The sequence below is a fragment of the Mixophyes fleayi genome, chromosome 1, assembly GCF_038048845.1.
Source record: "Mixophyes fleayi isolate aMixFle1 chromosome 1, aMixFle1.hap1, whole genome shotgun sequence".
Taxonomy (NCBI): domain Eukaryota; kingdom Metazoa; phylum Chordata; class Amphibia; order Anura; family Limnodynastidae; genus Mixophyes; species Mixophyes fleayi.
Genome location: NC_134402.1, coordinates 191,980,918 through 191,997,441, shown reverse-complemented (window position 1 = coordinate 191,997,441; position 16,524 = coordinate 191,980,918). Strand labels below are relative to the sequence as shown.

General features: G+C 41.1%; 1 protein-coding gene across 3 annotated transcripts in view; it reads right to left on the bottom strand.

Moving 5' to 3' along the window:
* Positions 1-8,271: 8,271 nt before the first annotated feature.
* The window catches only part of CIST1 (colon, intestine and stomach enriched 1), a 97,659-nt gene continuing 89,406 nt past the window's right edge, over positions 8,272-16,524 (bottom strand). For 2 of the 3 annotated variants that reach the window (XM_075189915.1, XM_075189923.1), the window contains 5 exons: positions 12,989-13,051; positions 12,620-12,637; positions 12,362-12,519; positions 10,991-11,055; positions 8,272-10,736 (listed from right to left, as the gene is read on the bottom strand). In XM_075189915.1, the coding sequence (XP_075046016.1) occupies positions 10,727-10,736; positions 10,991-11,055; positions 12,362-12,519; positions 12,620-12,637; positions 12,989-13,051 (314 nt within the window). In that variant the 3' untranslated portion in view covers positions 8,272-10,726. The remainder of the gene's footprint in view (positions 10,737-10,990; positions 11,056-12,361; positions 12,520-12,619; positions 12,638-12,988; positions 13,052-16,524) is intronic. The other variant, XM_075189932.1, reaches the window with a different exon arrangement.

Sequence of the window (16,524 nt, the reverse complement as noted above, 5' to 3'; positions counted from 1 at the left end):
TAGAAGGTGGAGAGGACTCCAGGAACCCTAACCTTATCTCCCCAGTATTGGTTAGAGCCCGGCATTTCCTGGGACAAGAATTGAGCATATGCGTAGAATCAGCACAATAGATACAAAGTCTATTCTTTATTCTTCGGTCCCTCTCCTCTAAAGTTAATTTGGAGCGACCTATCTCCATGGGTATCACCGGAGGGTGAAGCTGGACGAAACTGAGGGGTTGAGCGAAGAGGTGCTTTAACTGAAGTTGTTTTCTCAGATTCTCTTTCACGAAACCTCATGTCTACACGATGGCAAAGAGAGATCAAATCTTCTAGTGACGAAGGAAGCTCTTGGGTAGTCAGTGCATCTTTAATTTTATCGGAGAGCCCCTGCCAGAAGGCGGCAATTAATGCTTCAGTGTTCCACTGAAGTTCAGAGGCTAATATCCTAAATTGAATGACGTACTGGCCTACAGTATGAGAACCTTGACGTAAACGAAGAATGCTGGAAGCAGCGGAGGTCACACGACCTGGTTCATCGAACACACTTCGGAACATAGAAATGAATTTGGCACTATCTTGTAATACAGGATCGTTTCTCTCCCACAGAGGGGAGGCCCAAGCCAGAGCTTGTCCAGAAAACAATGAGATAAGATAGGCCACTCTGGAACGGTGGGTAGAAAAATTTTGAGGTTGGAGCTCAAAATGAACTGAGCATTGGTTAAGGAAACCCCTACAAGTTTTGGGGTCTCCATCGTACTTTGACGGAGTAGGCAGGTGAAGCGTGGGAGCTGTAGACACCTGGGATGGCACTGGGAAAACGGAGGAAAGCACAGGAGCTTCAACATCAGCTGTAACAGGCTGTCCAGATGGTCCTTGGGAGGCTAACGACTGGTAGCATTGAAGTAACAGCTGTTGGCGAGCATCCTGTTGCTCCACACGGGTGACCAGATGCTGCAGCATCTCTTTGGCTGTAGGTTCCGTATCTGGGTCTGTCATGGCCTGATCTTACTGTCACGGGCACTAGGAGTCTTTACCCAGGGATCACCAGGTGATAGGCTTACCAGAGCAGTATAGATGGTAATATGGTACTCTGGTAGCAGGGTGATCACGGAACAGGAAATAGCAGATGATGGAGATGCTCAGGAAAGTCTATGACTAGCAGCACTGGTAATATGGAGGTAGAAATACACGAGGAACTGTATGGACAAAGGACACGTGAAGGTAGTCAGTGGTCTGCGGTAGCAAGTTGTACCACTGCTATAGTGAGGAGGAATGTCCAACAGAAACGAGGAGGTGATGAGAGTCAGTGGTCTGCGGATAGCAAGTTGTACCGCTGTCTGAGTGAAGGAATGGAATCCACGTGGAGGTATCCGGGGAGTCAGTGGTCTGCGTTAGCAAGTTGTACCACTGCTATGTGAGAGGATACTGGAACAGGTGACACAGGAAACAGGGATCAGTGGTCTGCCACTAGCAAGTTGTACCACTGAATATATATGTGAGGAGGAGCACGGGGAGAGACTGCAATACAGGAGATACACGGGCACCTTAAACTTGATCCACAATAACATGCACAATATATTAATGACTGAACAGCACTGCAATAATAGAAAGTCACTTGAGGTAATCCGGCACAAGATAACACAGTCAATGATGGCAATAGTCTCAGCGGATAGTAAACTCCAGAGGAGAACAAACTCAGTCCAGCAAGATATGCAATACACCAGCACAGTCAATGAGAAGTATGCATACCGTGGTTCAGAAGCAGGCTGTCAGACAGGAGTGCAGAGATACCTGAACGGCTGGAGGCCGGCAGGATGCGAAGTCCCGGGAGGGGTGAAGCGGTAATCAAGTAGGTGCAGCGCACAGGTAGGTAGACCAGCAGGGGAACAAATACTCAGGAAGCAGTAGTATGTAGGACTGGACTCCTGGAGGACCCTGAAGAGTAGCGATGATCTAGATGAGATGAAAACAGTGAAGCGCAGATCCGATGCAGACTGGCGAGTAGAGACCAGCGGGAACACGGAGAAGCATGGAGAGCGGGTCAGCTGTTGTAGGACGAGTAGAACTGAGAAGTAGCAGCAGCAGGACTCTGCAGATACACAGAGGTAGCGGATGGCAACCAGCAGGTGCAGCAACGATGAAACACGGGAGAGCAGAGCTGAGCTGGAACTGTTGAGCACGGAGAGTAGCGGATAGGAATCAGTTGTAGCAGTCTCGAGGAAACACGGGAGAGATGAGATGAGCTGAAGACTGAAGCGCACGGAGGCAGCGGATAGCAATCAGCCAAACAGTCACGATGAAACACAGGCGAGTTGAAGTAGATTGAAGACTGTAGTGCACGGAGGCAGCGGATAGGAATCAGCTAACAGTCATGATGGCACACAGGTGAGTTGAAGTAGATTGAAGACTGTAGTGCACGGAGGCAGCGGATAGGAATCAGCTAACAGTCACGATGATACATAGCAGAGTTGAAGTGGCTTGAAGACTGTAGTGCACGGAGGCAGCGGATAGGAATCAGCTAACAGTCACGATGATACACAGCAGAGTTGAAGTGGCTTGAAGACTGTAGTGCACGGAGGCAGCGGATAGGAATCAGCTAACAGTCACGATGATACACAGGAGGGTTGAAGTGGTTAGGAAACCACAGGAGTAGAAGTGGTCTGGAAACCACAGGGGTAGAAGTGGTTTGGAAACCACAGGAATCAGCAGCGCTGAATACACAAGGAAACACCTTCAGAGGCTCACGGGAATGAGACTCCAAGATCAGGCCCCGTGGTAATGACCACAGGTGCTTAATATAGGGAGTGTTGCCTGATCTGCCAATTAAGTTAAAGGAACAGGTACTGAAGGGTTTGAAAGGGCTGCGCATGCGCAGACCCTCAGGATGGAGGACGACCACGGTTCCTAAATATACGGGAAGAAGCACTCACAGTCCGGTGAGTGACAGTATCTCAAGTTCGTCATTCTCCACCTCCAGTAGAACCTATGGAGGTAGGTCGCTCTAAACTAACATCAGCGGAGAGAGAACGAAGAGTGAAAAATAGACTCTGTATCTATTGCGCTGACTCTACTCACATGCTGAACTCATGTCCTAGGAAGTCGGGAAATGCCAGGCCCTAACCAGTTCTGGAGAGGTAAGGTTAGGGTCCCCGGAGTCCTCTCCATGTTCTATGACTGTGAAAGTTTGTGCTTTTGATGTCACCGTTTCCTTTGCTACCAAATCCTTTGTCTCTCAAGCACTTATAGATTCTGGAGCTGCTGGAAATTTTATTTCTAGTTCCCTAGTGAATCAATGGTCTCTACCAGTGATTTCCTTAAAGGTCCCCATTGCCGTTACTGCTATTGATGGATCACGTATAATTAATGGTCTCATTACTCAAAGTACGTCTCCACTGACTCTTCAAATTGGAGCCTTACACCAAGAAAAAATTTCTTTACTGATCCTTCCTGTTACTACCAGTCCCATCGTACTTGGCCTTCCATGGCTTCAACTTCATTCCCCTCAGATTGACTGGAACACTCCTCAAGTCACTTCCTGGGGTCCCGAATGTCGTCATTGTTGCTGGAACTGCTGAAACAGCAGCAGCAGCAGAAGCTATACAGCCGGGACCTGGGTGCTGTGTGTGGGTGAGAGCTGCCTATTACTGCAGGATACATATTAGCGGCATAGGCTTCCTGGAAGAGAGCGGCGCTGCCAACCAGGGCACAGCTTGCCTATGGCTTTCTGGAACACCCCAAACTCTCTGCAGCATTCCTCTAAGGAGAGGTTGTGACATGCACTATGTTATTTTCTGTTTTGTTTTTCTGCATTGTCGCTACATCTGATGGAGTTTGAGAGGGATTACCTCTGAAGAGGAACCTCCATTTGACCATTTACATCTTGAATACATCTTTACGGTACGCAGTTATTACACCTTCCCAAATACCATATTTGATAATACACATTGGGGCGCCCTACTTGTTTTTTTGTTACAGCATATATATATATATATATATATATATATATAAAAAGGTGGCTATATATATGGGCCCTGCAGCCCAGGGGGGCCCGTCAGAGGCAGCACAAAAAAAAATCCTGAAAAAAAAGAAGAAGAGAATACTTACCTTGCATTCAGCTGGCGGTCCGGCTCCCTCCATGGTCTCCTCCTCCGGCGCGCTCCGCAATGGATGTCGGGCGGGCATGATGACGTCACGCCCGACATGCACTCCGAGCGCCGCATGGAGGAGGAGAACATGGAGGGAGCCGGATCGCCAGCTGACAGCAAGGCAAGTATTTTCTTCTTTTTTTTCAGGGGTTTTTTTTTTATGCTGCCTCCGACGGGCCCCCCTGGGCTGCAGGGCCCCCGGGCACCTGTACATTGTGCCCAATGTGAAAGATGGCCCTGGTGGTGGCCATGGAAGTCCTGTGGTGCTGTGAAGCCCCTAGAATCAGGATGACCGACAGGTGAGATGTTCTGCAACTGTGGTTGCCGTGGAAGTCCTGTGGAGCTTTGAAGCCCCTACAGGCATGGCTAAAGGTTTAGAGAATTGCAAAAATATTAGTTTTCACAAAGTTTGCCGCTTCAGTGTTTTTAGACTAGTCAGATGTTGCTATCATATAGTGAAGTAAAATTACAAGCATTTCATAAGTGTCAAATCCTTTTATTGACAATTACGCAAAGTTTATGCAAAAAGTCAATATTTGCACTGTTGACCCTTCTTTTTGAAGACCTCTGCAATTCGCCCTGGCATGATGTCAATCAACTTCTGGGCCACATACTGACTGATGGCTGCTCATTCGTGCCTAATCAGTGCTTGGAGTTTTTTGAAATTTGTGGGTTTTTGTTTGTCCACCCGCCACTTGACGATTGACTACAAGTTCTCAATGGGATTTAGTTCTGGGGAGTTTCCTGCCCATGTACCCAAAATATTGATGTTTTGATCCCAGAGTCACTTAGTTATAACTTTTGCCTTATGGCAAGGTGCTCCATCATGCTGGAAAAGGCATTTTTCGTCACCAAAAATACTTTGTTCATGGGTGTGTTCTTAGGCAAAATTTTGAATGAGCCCACTCCCACCAGTGCAGAGCTTGCTCAGGAATGGCAGAAGGCAGGTGTGAGTGCATCTGCATGCACCGTGAGGCGTAGACTTTTGGAGGATGGCCTGGTGTCAAGAAGGCCAACAAAGAAGCCACTTCTCTCCAGGAAAAACATCAGGGACAGACTGATATTCTGCAAAAGGTAAATTATTTTGGACTTCTAAAGACTGGGGTATAGTAATTTTCTCTGGTGAAACCTCTTTCAAATTGTTTTGGGCCGCTGGAATACCGCTGGTCCGGAGAAGGAAAGGTGAGCGCTACGATCAGTCCTGTGTCATGCCAACAGTAAAGCATCCTGAGACCTTTCATTTATGGGGTTGCTTCTCAGCCTAGGGAATGGGCTCACTCTCAATTTTGCCTAAGAACACAGCCACTCACAGCCTGCAGTGTAGGTAAGTCTCCATAGAGTTTACAGAGTCACAATTTTCTCAGCAGATGGTTATGACAGATGAAGAACACAGATATGAAAATATGCATGAATCGGAATGCTAATCGGGACTTTCAGTCATTGATAAAATCATTAAAGATATCATATCGGGAGAAATTAGGTCACAGGAGCGAGTTGAGCAGCAGTGGGTGCATACAAGATATTAGGAGACCTTGCGGAGAGAGCCTGGACTCTGGAAACCTTAACAGTTAAAAAAGCGTTGGGGCTGCAGTTTATTTGGAATTATGCATTAATCAATTAATTTAGGATTATCCATGAATTTAAAACTTTAGCATGTTTAAAATATTAAACTGAAATATGTATATTAATGTTTCTACGTCATTGAAACAAGTGCCCGTTTTCGTAAGTTTTTCTTATTAATAAGGGCTATAGCTGCTTTACTATATAACTATAAAGAGTAATTTCTATTTTTAAGACTCGGACTTAGTATTTCTATCCAACATCTGACAGCAGCTAATAACTGCATATGTTTGATTGCCCTATTCTTAGCAGATGTAACTAATCAGACCCTAAATGAACCTGATCTGTAATAATAACTCTAATGGATTGCGTCCTTCTGGCATAGTGCCCCTGGGAAGACAGGAATGTCGGTTAAATGTGATGATTTGGTAATAAAATAAGTTTCCATTTCAAGTATACAGATATATTAATTTAAGTCCTAGAAACTGATTCATGTTATTGTACCCTGCAGGAGGCAAAGGTTGCAATCACACAGCCATATTTAGCTCACAGTCTTTGATCACGTAGGCCGCATGCTGTTCTTGTACTGAGAAGCCTTACAAAAAGTTGTCAATACTTACAAATCGCAGCAATACATTAAAGATCTTTTCAGAATATACTCATAGCAGGTTTTAGCATTTCATTTATGCAACCTACATTGGGCCATATATATTTCATAGAGTGCGCCCATAGGTATATTTAAGAATGACGCCTTACGAAATTTGGCAATAATGTTTCTGGCCCTTTTGTGTGGAAAGTATCTCTGTAGAGCTCACAGGAAAACAATAATTGTCCTTAGTATACAGAAGCATGTAGGGAAGCAAAGCATTCTCTGCTAGTGCATCCATCTAGATGTTTTGTGCATCATTTTGTGGGCCTGTGATCTGCCATAAAAATGCACAAGTTAAAACTCCAAAGTATAGCTTGCTAATAACATTTGCACTACCCCCTTACATGTAACCCCCGGATGAAGAATGTGGGGACCTGAAGCATGCTATATACATAAATACATCTACATGTTTACCATACGCATGCACAACTGCAGTTATATTCTGCTTTATGAAGTGCATCCATCTAGATACTTGTTATCTGCCATAAGAATGCAAAATTCAAAACTCCAAGGACCGGCCCGATGCTGTGTAACACTGGGCTGGAGGTGAATGTTTCTTTAAGTAATTTTTTACATGTTTCCTAATTTCTGATATGAATCATGTCTAAAAAATCTGCCTTTTTTATGTTTGTTTGTGCAGTTTTGCAAGCTGCACTTTCATAAACTTGCTATTACAAAAATTATTGGATGGCAGTTTCAAATTGTGTGGTTTAAAAACATGAGATTTTATGTGTGGTTTGGCCAACACATCACCCAAAACACGTGGTTTTGCAACACTGCACTTCAGTAAATTTTCCTCTTAGTCTCTAAAATGTAGCTCTTTCTCTTTTTCACTATTTTTTAGATGATATCTTTATGGTTTGCATTAGATTAATAAACAGCTTTTTAGTATTTTTAATTATTCTTATCTATTTTAAATGTATGACTTGTTCTTACATGTTTGTAATATTCATACTGTTTCAACTAATATTAATATTAATAGCAATACTTATATTATTTGGATTTATTAATACACTTTTATTAATTATGTCATTATTTTTACCTTAACTTAGGATTCTTCTTCAGGATTGTCTGAGTCCTATACTAAATATGACCACTTTATTTTGAACCTACTTCAATACCTGCACAACTTTAATTTATGTTGCTTGTTTGTCTATAAGCAAAGTTTTCCAAAAGCTACGTGACTCTGCTTCAGTACAGACTACAGTGCCTGCGTCACTTGTGTTTTCATAAGCACGGATAATTATAAAATCCTTTTGCTAATACCATATATAAGTAATTAAAAATGTATTAGTTGTTTGTTTCTAGGCCATAGTTCGTTCATTGTTACTTTATTGTTTTCTTTGTGTCTGTAGCCTTTGAAAATTCTGAATTTTAAAAGTCATCTTGACAGCTCAGTGGGTTTGCCTTCAAATAATCTAATTAAATGACAGCTGTTACTATTGTGATCACTGCAACAGAGTTACATTATAAAAGAAACATGTTTTGAGTATATCTTCATTGATGTTATGAGTATATCAATTTAAGATATTTTAATGGTTTAAATATATATATAATTGAATTGATTGATGTTTAATCTGATCTGATCAGAATGCACACTTGTCGGCTCTTTTCAATTTAAATATGGCAGCAACATGACACTTTCATTAAGCCTATGACAAAACCGCAAACTTGATGTGGATAAACACGCAAGGACGGGATTTGCGATGATTCTGCAAATATTGCTATATTGAAAGAGAAGATTATGGATATTATCTGCATGTTATATCTTCACTCTGTATCCTGGAAGACTGGCATCAAACAAATGAATGAGCAGGACTTTACTGATTACAATACAGAATCCTGTTACCAAACGCTTACTAGACGCAACCTTTGTGCACTAGCATTACTTTGATGTATTTTTTGCACATATAGGAGACTATTTGAAAGACCCCTCTGACAACAAGATTTATTATCTTTTATTGCGCAATTTAACAACAAATATCACAGAAGCAGCTGAGCGATATGTTTCTTAATGAATCAAGCCCTTATTGTTCATATTTATTGATTCCTTTCTCTGGCTTTGTTCTAGGAAAGTTACTTAATACAAATTTTTCCTTCTCTATTTACAACTATTAAGCAGATCCATAATTATTTTATTATGATTGCCACAATATGGATGTTGTTTGTTTTATAGATGAATCTATTATAAATCTAATTGCATTATTAAATTACTGACACATTATTGGTACATGCTCACCACTCTTTTGCGGGTTTTTTATAGATTGCCATTGCGAACTGACCAATTTTTAACTGCTACTACTGTTCTTCTATTGATTTGCTATCAGATATGGTCATAATTTATTGTTTCTTGTATATGTTAGTATCCAGTGCCAACGTTAATCTAATATCCACAAAGACATTGTGTCATTATTATTGTATGCTTTTTCATCACATGGTTATATTGATCTCTATCCCACTGCCCTTATCAGAGACTAAAGTGGTAATATGATACCCACTGTTTATCGGATTACACGCCTTTAAATTACTTTCTTTAAGTGGCTTAATCCCCTTTTCCTGGTGTGTGTGCTGTCACAAGACATTTGTCTACACCCCAAAGATGGTGGAGGCCCTTCATTTCAGAAATTTACCACCCCTCTCCCCACAAGATGCATTGCAGGGGTACCTCAACAACTTTCTCTTTTTTCCTCTTAAAATACTATGCAAGGCAGCATCATCTATGTGTTTATTAAGTCATACCAGGAAGGGGACATGAGAACATTCTTGATTTTGCCTAAGAAAAGGCAAATATTTATATGTGCCTGATTGCCTTAAGGAATTCAGCCCCATGCAGAGCAAGCTGGGACTGAGTCTCATTATAACAGTGAGATCCCACGCTGTGCATGTCCCTGTTACAGTGTGAACAATGTCTGTAATAGCATAGTGCTGATTTTAGCTTTGCAGGGAGTCTCATGCATTTTGTGCCATCGCATTATCTATGACTAGCCCACTTTAGCACCACTGTTGCTTGGTTCACTTTGGTGGGGAGCCTGGCCTAATGACTGTGTTTAGGCAAATGCATCTAAAAATAAAATCTTTTCTATTCGATTGGTCCATACCAATTTGCATTAAAACTTGTTGCAGCCACAACGCAGAGGCAAGTACAAACATAAAATAATATGGATACATAAACTCCTATGTCCTATTTATTTCAATGGAGTTGTGCGCTACATGTAGAAACTTGATTGAAATGAATGGGGCATAGGAATGAATGGGACATAGACCTGAAAAATAGCTGCACAACAGTGATAATTGTTTTTCCCTCACATCAATAGAGATGAACTGAATCCCTATTAGTGTGTAGTCAAGGCAAGGTGTTCCCAGGATACCCCCTGCACATATCACAGCCAGCGTGGGAAAAGCACATATGATATTGTGTATTTATTTAAAGGCATAGATATTTCCCATTGTTTTGCTTTGAATTAAAACAATATGTCTTGGACTTCCTTAAGGACGTTTGCCTTTGGATTACATTTTTTCCACTTTGCATTAAATAGGTCGGATTTCCCACTGAATTACAAATTACGAATATTTGCATTTGAATTACAAACTGCAAGAATGTCATTAGATTAAAAATTGCAAGAATTGCCATTGTATCATGGCTGTGTAATTAAAGGTAAATGAGGTTATAGGGGAGTGTTTTAGTTAAATAAATGTTTCATCTTCTGGTTTATGTCATTGTCTTTGTGTCATGATCCCTCAATGCACAGCACTGTGTAATAAAACAGTACTTTATGAATAACAGACAATAATAACAATGATACCCCACGCTGCTGTTTTCTGTTATAGTGTGACTGGTCTGACCCTCTCTAGTCTGGAGCTGGTTTCCACTCAGTAGGGAGGTCCCACATTTGTTGTCCGCCTGTTTTAGGGGGAACCAGCCCAGAATATATAACACTGGTGCTAGATATGGACGTCCGGGAGGGAGGTGGCATGCTCTTTAAAAAAGTAAATACAAAATATTGAATTATTTACTAGTGGAGTAATGTGTCAGGACACATACGAAAACGCATACATACATGCAATTTGCAATGCAATGTGAGCGGGTAACCATCCCTGTGAGTGCGTGCATCTAAATTGTGCCCCAAGTTCTTTTAATTACATGTACAGGACAAATAAAATTGCAGAAGAGTTGTTTCTTGATAGCAGTTATGAAAATGCATTATACAGTATGGATACTGTAAATGAGAATTATAAATTATAATAATGAATAAATCAACATTTTTGTTAAAAAAAAAGCGTGAATGTATTCTACAGAAACACTAACACTTTTCGCATGAAGACAAGTTAGAAAGTTGTCATATAGATTTTCATTTATTTTGGAGGGTAACGGGCAAAGGGAGCTTCTTCACTCATGCCATTCTATAAAAAAAAAGAGAGACATATGTAACTACCACTAAATTGACATTTAAACAAAACAAAGAAAGATTATCAATTCAGAAGCATAAATTAAGTAAATGTTTTATAAGTTTATCATGATGTGTGTTATGTATAACTTGTGAGCACAAACTTGGATACTTTAAAGGCAAGAAACACAAATTCTTTTAAGATCTCCATTAAAATGTAGTTTTCAGTGGAGTCCAATAAGTTAAAATGAAACTCATAGTTGTACTTACCTGGGGTAAGCTGTTGTCCCAATCCAATGTGGTCCCAAAGCTTTCCACAGAGCAGTCCGGTCCTCCTGTACACCAATTCTACGAGTGGTAAGTTCACTCAGGATTTACAAAACACAGGCAATTGTTATGAGAGCACAGAAGAGCAGCACTGGTCTGGTGAAGGCTTTGATAACCCTAGTAGACTGAGTGAATGGCATACCCTAAGTAATTGCAACAATTGTTTTTTATCCTAACATGTTCAATAGCACTCAATACTAAAGTTTAAAGTTTTAGGTGTTCTTTTTTAATGGTAGTCACTTTTATATTATATCCTGCTAGCTGTGTTTGACTCTAAATTTTAAAAGTGTCCCACTTGCAACCTTTCATTTAATAATATCAGGCTGCTAAATTGCAATGCCCATAGTTTACCACGCTGTGATTAAATTTTCTTTCGTTTTGAGATACTAATTAATGAGTATATGGAAAACAGATATTATTTTGCTGCAATAAAGCTGTTATTAGGTTTTCAGTGTTGCAACCACCTATACCTACATAATAAGGGGTATTGTGCATACTCTGGGTACTGTGGTCAAGCCGCATTGCTATGAGGAGCATGATGACCTTTCTTAAGAGGAGAATCTGTCTGACCAAGCTTGTCAATTCTTAATCCTTTCATAGAGCAGGCTGACCTGACCTAACCATATCAGGATTTCTCTGATTTTTTACCCTGCTTGTTACCCCTGACTCTGGCTTATGTCATGACTGCCCACCTGTTTTGTTGACTTGATTCAATCCTTATGTTTTTCGGGCTATAATTTGAGAAACTGAGACACTTAAGGCCATACCTATAATCTCCAAAGGCCATGTTCAGTCCACCCAGCCACAACACCAATTAGATGTGCCTCCACATCTTTCAATATGGGAATAAGAAATATTTTACAATAAAATTAGATGTGGTGCAGTATGTGTTTTACACCATCCTTGGATATCGACTGGTGTGTAAGATGGCACTGCTAGGCACAATAGCAAAATTTTGGGAAAGATATACTGATTGCGGTCCACCATACCAAGGACTCCGCTCTACTCGTCTGAACTATGGACCTGTCCACCTCTCCTCCAGTCCCCGAAGCAGCTGCATCCAATGCAGTGGCTGTAGTTCGGCATCAAGAACTGGGGAGCAACAATTTGCAGGGGCAAAAAATATTGCATCTCTCACAATAAGCTCGGTCAGCACTGCATACCTTTCAACATCAAATGACAAAAAAATTGGGACAAAAATGACAACCATATGTTCAGCAATATCCCAATTTACCAAAACTAACTGAGCTATCACCCTTAAGGTCACCCCAGATCTACTATAATTTTCTCAATGATCAACGTTTATATGCATACCATAGGGACCTCATCAAGTTTCTTAAATTCTGGCTCATTTTTCTGGCAGAACTTCACAGCAGTCACAACAAGCGCAATGCAGAGAAGAGAGACAAAAATGCAAATAACAGCGACCAGGCCTGGATTATCGGATATGCCTTTGTATGGTACATGAGCGCCTGTAAGCACAAAAAAAACATTAAAATGCTTCCCAGCAATACAAAAAAATAACACAAGCCAAATAGTAAGCATATATAACGTGTTAATTGAAAATCATACCTCCTGGAATAAATGTGGCTGAAAAACAGAATGTAAAAGCAGGTATATTAGTGCTGTGATTGAAAGCTTTGACAAACATACACATTTTAGGCATACATCTGGTTTTAGATGTGGTATATTACTGCCCTCTAATGTTTGCATCAACTTGCTACAATAATAATTGTGAGATGAATGTATTTAAAGTTAAAAGGATTTGAGCAGGCTTTAATTTCAGCTGACAGATATACATCTACTCATGAGCTTAGTACTGATTTTCTGTCCATCAAACAGACTTAAAATCTATACCCAGAAATAAATTAAGCTTATATGATGTTTCCAGTTGGTTACCGAGAAACATCTCAAGAACTATTTTCTGAGTTGTTTACTCACTGTTAGAGGTTTCTTTCGTGTTTGTTTGCTGGATGCTGGAATTGGATGTGCTCTGCGTACTGCCTGTGGAAGAAACAATAGTATATCAGGCAAGAAACAGTTAAGTATTAAAAATATTAACATTACAAGTCATTGTGGACAAATGAGTATTTATGGAAGAAAACAAATCCCTTTATTGTAGGTGTTTAAATAAGCAATATGCAATCACAGGATTCCCATCAGAATGCCTATCATGGTTCCATCAGTAAGCTTGAGAAATATACATTTGCGGACATTTGCGAAAATATGCTGTAAAGGAAACTAGAAACTAATCAGATGTTTGTTTCCTGTGCACCAATTTTTATAAGTGTGCCCCCTTCCTTCCTCCTCGATTACACTGTTGATCCACAGGAAAATGAACCATATAGAATCCCATTTTAAACTACTTCCAATTTATATCAAAAACAATTTCAAATTAGTGTAACAAAATGTCACTCTCCACAATTTGAGAGTCCTCTGAACATTCTGCAACAGTAGGCAAGTATTAGTATTAATATTAGTATTAGAACTAGTCATCACATGAATTGTTGTGTTGTGAAATTTATCTTTATTTTACTTATTTTATCTTTATTTCCAGCAGCTGAGAAATAATTTCGGTCTCACGTTGATCTTATTGTTTGTTCTTCTTAGAGCAATTTCATGCACTTACTTTATTTTAACACATATCTTTTTGTGTTCACTAACATATTTTATAGACAATGGTGGATGAAATTGAATTTAAAGTATACAGGGAATATTATTATTATAATATTATTGCTATAGTTGTATGCATTTGGCAACCAAAAGGTAGAATCAAAGCTATTTTTTGAATAAAGACTAGAGATGCTCAGGCTAGGTTCCTCGAGAACCGAACACACCCGCACTTAGGAGATCTGAGAACCAAGCCGAGCCAGCTCGGTACTTTTGCACTGTCTCGGAATTGAAAATGAGGCAAAACGTCATTGTTACGTCGTCGGATCTCGGATCTCGTGAGTTTTGTGTTCTATAAGTACCGTCCTCCAAGACGATCCAGCGGTCAAATTGTACAGTGTTCTATAGGTAATACACAAAGAGGAGAGTTCCATTGCTCCATTGCTAATTGTAATTAATGAAATAGAAATTATAGGGCTGGCTGGCTTGGTCTAAATCTGCAGTTACACATTTCTGCACCATAGCTCACTCAGAAACAGGAGAGGTGGCAGGGTTCAGTGCTGAAACAGAAATTGTAATAATAGGGCTGTCAGTGTTCTTAAAAGTCTCCAGTGACATTCTACTGTGCCATAGCTCATACAGAAACAGGAGTGGTGACATTGTTGTTGTCACTCTCCAGTCTCAGTCATGATGATACTAATCCCTCTACCTCATGTGCTAAAGCCTATGTTCAAGTTCATAGTGGTTTTAAGTCAGGGAAACAAAAATGTAAATAAAAAGCTTGTACCTTTTTAAAGAAAAAAAAACCTCTCTAATAAAGGTGAAAGTTTACTGTAGAAAAACATAAAATTGCCAACATGCCATTCTACCCAAAATATTACCAAGCATTCTAGCATCTGGTAGCTCCCTTCTCTTAGCTAGATTTCAGTACCTGCAATCTACACTGTCATCAGATTCACCCTCATCATTGTGTACATCTTCCTCAAACAATACTAATTCATCCCCACTGGAATCCACCATCACAGAAGTCTGTGTACTTTGATGTAATTGCCTATCAGTGGTGGATCCAGGGGGGGGGGCAATCGGGGCAATCGCCCCCCCTAGCAGAGACTTGCTGCCGACGGCTGCACAGTATGTGCAGGTCCGTTCGGCAGTGACAGGCAGGGACAGTGTGCTACCCGGCTGCTCAGATTGTGTTTTAAACACAATCACAGCAGCCGGGCAGCACACTGTCCCTGCCTGTCACTGCCGAGCAGTCTTAGGTGTCAGAAAGGGGGCAGGGCCTAAATCGCCCCCCTAAATCGCCTGGGGTACAACAGTTTTCTAGATCCGCCCCTGTTGCCTATAATGACCTTCCTCATGGAATTTGTAGTTCATTTTATGGCAGAGCTGACACGATTTTTTGGGAAATTCTTTTAGACCAGCCCAAATATCAAAATGTTATGCTGACTTATCTGCATCACCACTGGGTGTCTTGGGAAAGCTTAGTTTTTTCCTAGAAGCAGTTGGCAGAGAAACTGAAGGAGGAGACGTCGTTGTGTCTTGTACCACTTGAGCCGTCAGCCTGCTGACCAGGAGCTCATTGCATCTCTTGTGATTTGGGACAGTGGGAAATAGAGACATAGCTCTTAAACCTAGGAACAAACACAGTTGGCAAAACGTAGTGATCCAATTTCAAGATGTTGATAGGTCCTGGATCCTGGCGAACCAAATTAAGTACTTAATCTACAATTACAATATAGTTAACAGATTTGCTTTGTTTCATTTCCTCCTTCAATTTCTCTAGCTGCTTTTCAAAAAGTCTAATTAGGGGAATCACTTGACTCAAGCTAACAGTGTCTGCACTCTCGTCCAGTACTTCGCTGGACTAAAGCACATTCCCCCTCAAATTCTATTCTTCTTGCAGTTGCTGTATTCTGTTAGGAACCCCTTCAGTCGGTACAACAAAACCCGGACTCTGCTCCGAAAGCCTGGTGTTCACTGGAGCCCCTAGTGGTGGAGACAGACTTGGCCGCAGACGAACAGAGGGTCGAGAGTTGTGTACTGGCTAAGTAGAACCCAGGAATAGTACTAAGAGCCAATCAGGACAGAGGAGGATAGGGCTGACAATCAGCCTCAGGAGGCAGCTAATTAATTACTAGCTAGAACTAGCATAGGTAATAACATAACCAGGAAGCATGTATAAAAATATAAGTGAACCAGTTTAAATCATATGAGAGCTCCCCCTGGTGTTGGAGGCTTTCCCTACAACCTCCTACATCTATGCCACAAGGATAATAACAGAGCACAGAAACTAAAACACACGCCTGGCTGCTAGTTCAGGCCAGGATGCGGCGTACCGCCGTGGCTCGTGACACATTCTCCTACATGCTGTTGCACAATCCCGAAAATCACTCTAAATATTTCGGGACAGACAGCATCTTCTGCATGTCATTGTCATTTTTAAAAAAGGTTCTATACCACCAAGTTGATTGTGTAAGCAGAACAGGAAATGTGATGGAATTCCCCCCGCTGTAATGCTCTAACAATATTGGTGGCGTTATCAGAAATCACATATCCTCAGGAGTGTGCAAGCAGGATAAGCCATGTTGCAATGACGTCCCTTACTTCTTCAAACATGTTGTCAGCGGTATTACCTCTTACCTGTGCCTTGTCTCGTCTCTGATAACCACCTCTCACTCCCGCCTTCAAGACTTCTCCCGTGCTGCTCCCCACTTATGGAATTCCCAACCACGCTCAATCAGACTTTCCCACAGCTTTCAAATCTTTAGAAGCTCTTTGGAAATCCATCTCTTTTTTAGAGGTGACCTTATCCTCGATAACACTATTCACACTAATGCACCCTCACAACTATCCCAATCTCCACT